The sequence below is a fragment of the Pollicipes pollicipes genome, unplaced genomic scaffold, assembly GCF_011947565.3.
Source record: "Pollicipes pollicipes isolate AB1234 unplaced genomic scaffold, Ppol_2.1 Scaffold_4295;HRSCAF=5057_pilon_pilon_pilon, whole genome shotgun sequence".
Classification (NCBI taxonomy): Eukaryota; Metazoa; Arthropoda; class Thecostraca; order Pollicipedomorpha; family Pollicipedidae; genus Pollicipes; species Pollicipes pollicipes.
The window spans coordinates 15,612,974-15,618,973 of NW_023596461.1; the positions used below are offsets into that span (position 1 = coordinate 15,612,974).

General features: G+C 54.1%; 1 protein-coding gene across 1 annotated transcript in view; it reads left to right on the forward strand.

Moving 5' to 3' along the window:
• Window positions 1–1,437, forward strand: part of LOC119097211 (uncharacterized) — a 71,794-nt gene extending 70,357 nt beyond the window's left edge. The window contains exon 23 of the mRNA XM_037220265.1: window positions 687–1,437. Within this exon, the coding sequence (XP_037076160.1) occupies window positions 687–845 (159 nt within the window). The 3' untranslated portion in view covers window positions 846–1,437. The remainder of the gene's footprint in view (window positions 1–686) is intronic.
• Window positions 1,438–6,000: the final 4,563 nt, after the last annotated feature.

Consider the following 6,000-nt stretch of genomic DNA (forward strand, 5'->3'; position numbering starts at 1 on the left):
AATTGTTGGCAATATCACCAAAGTTTGCTTGGTGCAGTGCTTCCTGGTTTAATGAAGGTCGATAGCTGTCAGCATAAGAGTTCCGAACTCGTGACTTTCACGGCATTGGACCGGAACAGTTTCACTGTGCCGTCTACCGTGAGATATGTTGTTTCGGTACGCCACCTAAGCTGATAGTGTTACATTAATGCCCAAAGTGGACTAGTATTAGGCATGTGCTTACATGCATATCCCACGTAGGGATCCTCGTATTGGGAGGAAATTGTTATGTTGTGGTTTTCAGAGTCCGTTGCCGTGGTCTCATTTTACTCCTGCGCTGCTTTAATTTGAAAATAAAGTTTGTCTAACACAAGAAGGCACGCTTGCTACGTTTCCCATTTAAAAACGCCGTTGTCAGAACTGGTCTTCTCCGCATATTCCAGATTTAACCACTCATACTGCGTTTCTTCAACAAATCTCAGAGGTTGGGGAACAAAGGAAATCCACAACTATGATGACGATAAATTTATATTCAAATGAACCATCCTCGAAAATGATTTAACGAACCACCCTCGATTCGCACCATGCTTCGGTTTGCGTATACTTGTTCTGTTTGAATCGGGTCTATTCAGGCGGATTTGGGCCAAGCGGTGCCCTTCCGTGCGTGGTCCGACACCGTTTGACACGTGGTGCCCACGACGTTTCAGCTGCGCCATGCGATCCAGCGTGCCAACCACTTCTTGCCGGAGGTGGAGGCCGAGTCGGAAGACCTGCCGTCCTCGGCGACCAGCAGCGTGGCGATGGAGCGCGGGTCTCCGCGACTGACTCGCCGCCGGCCGAGCCACAGGGGCGACGGGCTCGTGTGACGCCGCCGGAGGCCGCTCACCTGACCCGGCTGGCTCACCTCACCTGGGCAGCTCACGTCGTCGGGATCTGTCCTCATCTGCAGACCTCACCTCTCTTTGGGGGTCTGCCGTAACCTGGAGGGCCCACCTCATCTGGGGAGCTCGCCGCTCTCCCTGGGAGTTGCCTCATCTGAGGAGCTCACTGCTCACCTGAGAGCTCACTGCTCACCTGAGGACCTCACTGCTCACCCGGTGAGCACGGCGTGCCCGGCCCTGCGGGGGTCCGGCAGTGCGGCACGTCTCGCTGTTTCAGCGCTCCAGCGTCACATCCATCGGGTCGTCAGACTGCCACAAACGGAACCAGCCGGCTGTGGGCAGGGGGCCGACCGGCCGCCGCCGCCATGCCGGCTTCAATGTTCACCTCAGAGGCACGTGCCGCTGCCGCTCGAGGGGGCGAGCCCGGGTGCCGTGCTCCCCCGTCTGCCCTGTGCGGCTCACTGCTGGTCCCATCGGTGGACCGAGGGACCGCTCGGTGAGGCGTCAGTGGTGTCAGAGGAGGTCACTGGTCCGCACCGCCGCGCCGGCCTACCCGCCACGGCCGCAGCAGCAGTGCTGGAGCCGTGCCTCGTCGTTCGCGAAACGGAAGGTGGAGAGAGCGCTCCGTGCGGTCGCCGTGCTCGCGAGAGAGGTGCGTTCGCTGCTTTGCAGGGATGCGTGTAATGCGGCGGTGTTATCTGAATACGTTATACGCCCGTACATTTCCTAGGTACAGAGTTTCTGATTGCATGGGCTTCATTGTAACATACGATGTGAACTAGCATGTAGAATTAAATATCAAATATATTTGATCACACTATAGTCACAAGCTGACCTTCATTGTTAATGCGACATTAAAAGTAGAGTGTCTGCGATCATTTCCGTTCATTATTTAAGCGTGACCGATTGCCAGGCTATACTGTACATTAAATATGAGGGTGGCGTTGCCTGCACACCGCGCCCATACAGAGTGGTTGTATCCGCGCAGGAGCGAGGCGTGTCAGTGCCTTTTGTTATCGAAACTGATCGGATATATTGCTGTTCCCTCTGGCTATGTGCTCTGCTCGATTTTACTCGTTACAATGCGTAGGCGTCGTCTTGGCGTAACGACTCGCTTGAGCTTAATGGAGGTGAGCCCATCAAAAGGCGGTTGTTAGTTTAAATGCATAACAAGGTGCAGCATACTCGCCTGATTCATTGAGTGCGTTTTTGCCTTGAGTTCTTGCTTCTTGTCACGATAATTCCCCAATTTTGGGTCTTAGCTTGTACTTTTGGAGGTGAGCATGAAGAAGTGGTACTTCAATATGACAATGTTTTGGTCCACGGCTGCGTGGCCAAAGATAGAGCGAGAAAGTGGCCTGGCAAAATCTAAGTTGCTCAGGATTTGCTAGAGTTGAAAAGTTGCGGTTGTGGGTAAGAATGTTCTGCTCGTTCTGAGAAAAATATAATTGGAAAGCGTGTTTTTTGTTGCGGGGGGGGGCTCATCCTCTTTTCATGATCCGGTGTTGGGAAACATGCCGATAATTTGAACTGATTTGGAATGTGGAGTGGATTCACCCAGACTGAAATCACAAAATATTTCAAGCCTTCTTATTGTATGAGGGGTGCTCACACCTGGCTACCGTTGCAGGGCTGTTAACTGGGCTTTATCATTTTGATTAATTCAGTATTACTAGTCGCTGGAAGGAATTAAACAAATTTGGCTGCGATTTGGCGATTTAGCTGCGATTTAAGCAAGATCATTTATTTTTATTTTCACGATAAATAGGTTTCCGCCACTCAAAGTTTGATACTTGACAAATGAGAAAAGTGGCATAGCTAATGATCGAGAGATACATCTTCGCGACGTTCTTGACAGTGTCCGCAGTCATTGCGTGCCGAGAACAAATAAATGCACTGAGACCGAAGCGCACCCAAAACACGTCGATTTTTAGTGAAAGGTAGCACAAATGTCTTGGGGCAAGAGCCCAGCTGTATTTTCGTGGCATGGCGTCAAATCGTAATAGCTATGCCAGTGGTCATTTCCTCGGCATTTTTGCAATAATCGAGTTATTTTGGCTGATCACAGGCTATAGCATTAAAAACCATGATCTGATGGACGCGCCAGCATCCCAGCTTGATCAAGAAGCGTTACCATGCCATATGTTGATGTGTATAGAAGCAAATGTATTTGCATCGACTGCATCTGTCTAGAATTGGGGTGATACGGATGCATACCGTGAGGTGCAATAGCCCGTATGATATTCGGGTCTCAACAAAACACTGTTCGATGATCTCGCAAAGCCAGCACCACTGCCCCAGCTGCGGTGGCTGGACCGTTGGCGGTCGTTTGGTGGCAGCCGCTGCGTCGGGGAGCGTGCCGTGTCGTTTCGACAGCGGCCGGCGCCGGTGGGGACGCGGCGCAAGCGGCGCGCTGGCGATACGGCCGACCCATTTCCTCGGCGGGTCCCAAATGACGCACCGTTTCCTGCCCGCGGTCTGAGCCCGTCCGGCAAAAACATCAGCCCGCCGGCTTACTGCGGACGCGCCGTCGAGCTCGCTGGGGCTTGTCACTGCTCGGCTTACTTCAAAGGGTCACTATCGGGCTTGCAGCGTGTGTTGGTGCCGGGTCCACTGCGTCTGGGCCGGACTAATGAGCTCTCCATCTCTGTATGTGCAACGTTGCTGAGTTTGTTTTGTTTTGCTGCCGCTGAGCATTTCTGTCATGTTACTGCTGAACTGGCTCCATGCTACCGCCCCTGAGCTGGCTCCAGATGAGATTTCTCCATGCTTGGAGTAGCGCTCTCGAGCCAGCTTCATGTTATGGCTGCTGAAAGTTTTCCATAAACTGTCGCTCCTGAGCTTTCTCCGTACAATGTTCGTGTTGATATTTGCCGATCTTTTGTCACTGCTGAGTTTTCTCAAGTGGTGTTTCCGCTGAGCTTTCCCCACAGACTGCTCGATACCAACCGTTATGTTGTTGTTTATCTTTCCGCTTACGCTGCTGCTCACGTTGTCGCTGACCAGCTCCCTCCAGCCTGTCACTGCCGAGCTCCCTGCATTCTGCCGCCGCTGTTCTCGCTTCGTTCTGACCTCCGCCGCTGTTCTCGCTCCGTTCTGACATCTGCCGCTGTTCTCGCCCCGTTCTGACGTCCGTCGCTGTTCTCGCTCCGTTCTGACGTCCGCTGCTGTTCTCGCTCCGTTCTGACGCCTGCCCCTGTTTCCGCCCTGTCCTGACGTCCGCCGCTGTTCTCGCTCCGTTCTGACGTCTGCCGCTGTTCTCGCTCCGTTTTGACGTCCGCCGCTGTTCTCGCTCCGTTCTGACTTCCACCGCGCTCTCGTTCCGCTCTGACGTCTCTGAGTGTCTGAGCGCCGGTACGGCTCGTCAGTCGCGGCCTCCTGTCCCCTCGGCTGCCGACGCCAGTGAGCATCGAGGCAGACGTGTGACGAGCCGCGGCCGCGCCGCTCACCTGGCGGCGGGGTTGGCAGGCGTGTGATAGGTGAGGTGGCACCCCAGCGCTCGGTCGGCCGGCGCTGAGGCGCGACACGCCTGACAGGCTGCAGTGCGGTCCGGGGGCCACACCAGCTCGATAGCGGCGCGGCGAGGACGACTGCGGCGCGCCACTGACGATTGAGGCGCGGTGTGAGTTGGCTGCGGCGCGGTCGACCACTGCCATGTTTTTACGCCGGGCCGCCGAAGTTTGCGTTGCTCGGTCTTGCCCGCCCCACAGCCAATCGATGGCGAGGCACTGCCGTGTTGGCAATTTGTCAGGCAGTTCTCGGCTGTCAGCCTCTCTGCTTGGGGTAACGCCATCTCGGCGGGGAGCAGGAATGCCAAGCGCTGGAAAACGCCACGCTTTACTGGCTTGGTACCGGAAATGGTTTCAGAGCATAACAAGAAAATGAAAGACGTTGTCAGTGTTGGCGGGAATCATATTTTACCCAGGTATCTAAACACAGCGAGAGTGGAAAGAGCGACGTGCATACCAAAAACTCTGCCACGATACCACGGACTGCCGACGGTGCAGTGGCTGAAATTGTGGCGGAAGAAAATACTTGACTTGAACGCAACGCCTCGCGATTTTTGGTGTTGACACGGCCGCAACGCGCAGATATTGGACATTTGCGAAATGGCTGGATCGGGCAGTCATCTAACGGTTGATTCGGCCCGGTTGATCGAGGGGAAGTGGGAGATAGACTGCTTTTATGTGTAATCATTTCTTGGCTTGCTGATCCCTGCTTTGTGAGACAGGAAGCCGTCGCGAAATGCTAGAATGTTCCTAGCAGGTAGTTACTTAGTGAAACGTAAGATCCGGAAAAATCACAATTTAATTGTGGACCACAGCAGGAACAAAATATAGCAATGCAATGAATGCTTTCCCTTGAATACCCCATATAACTTTCTGGATCGTGGTTGCTTTTAAGAGATGGCCACGGCCGCACAGATCTTTAAATATCTTGCAGATGGATAGCAATTTTCTGATGAGCAAATGGTTTATCGAGGATTATGATTGACAGATATCATGCATTTGCTGTCATAAAGCCCAGCTACGGCTGTTTTATAGTCTCAAGATTGCTGAAAGTCGATCAAACGCAGCGGATATATTGTATCGTAGGTTTGCGAGGTCCCCAAGTCACATGGTATCTTACTGAAAGGACGTGGATGGGCAGCAGCTCATGCAATTGTCGCCTGTCTCAACATCCATCCTTATGTCTTCTCAAGATGCATGTGCATACAGGCGACAATGATAGCAACAGCTGCCTTGTTCGCAACCATCGGTAGCTGCCCTCTGCATAAACGTCTGTGATTACAAAACCATGCGGACCGCGCCAGCTTGCTGTGGCGGCTCCAGTTTCAGCGTGCTCTCCAAGACGGCAGCCGCACTTGGCAAGACGCGTCGATTCTGACCGGGACGGTTGGCCAACGTCCCCTGGCTCTGACCGGGACGGTTGGCCAACGTCCCCTGGCTCTGACCGGGACGGTTGGCCAACGTCCCCTGGCTCTGACCGGGACGGTTGGCCAACGTCCCCTGGCTCTGTCCGGGACGGTTGGCCAACGTCCCCTGGTCTGACCGGGACGGTTGGCCAACGTCCCCTGGCTCTGTCCGGGACGGTTGGCCAACGTCCCTGGCTCTGTCCGGGACGGTTGTCCCCTGGCTCT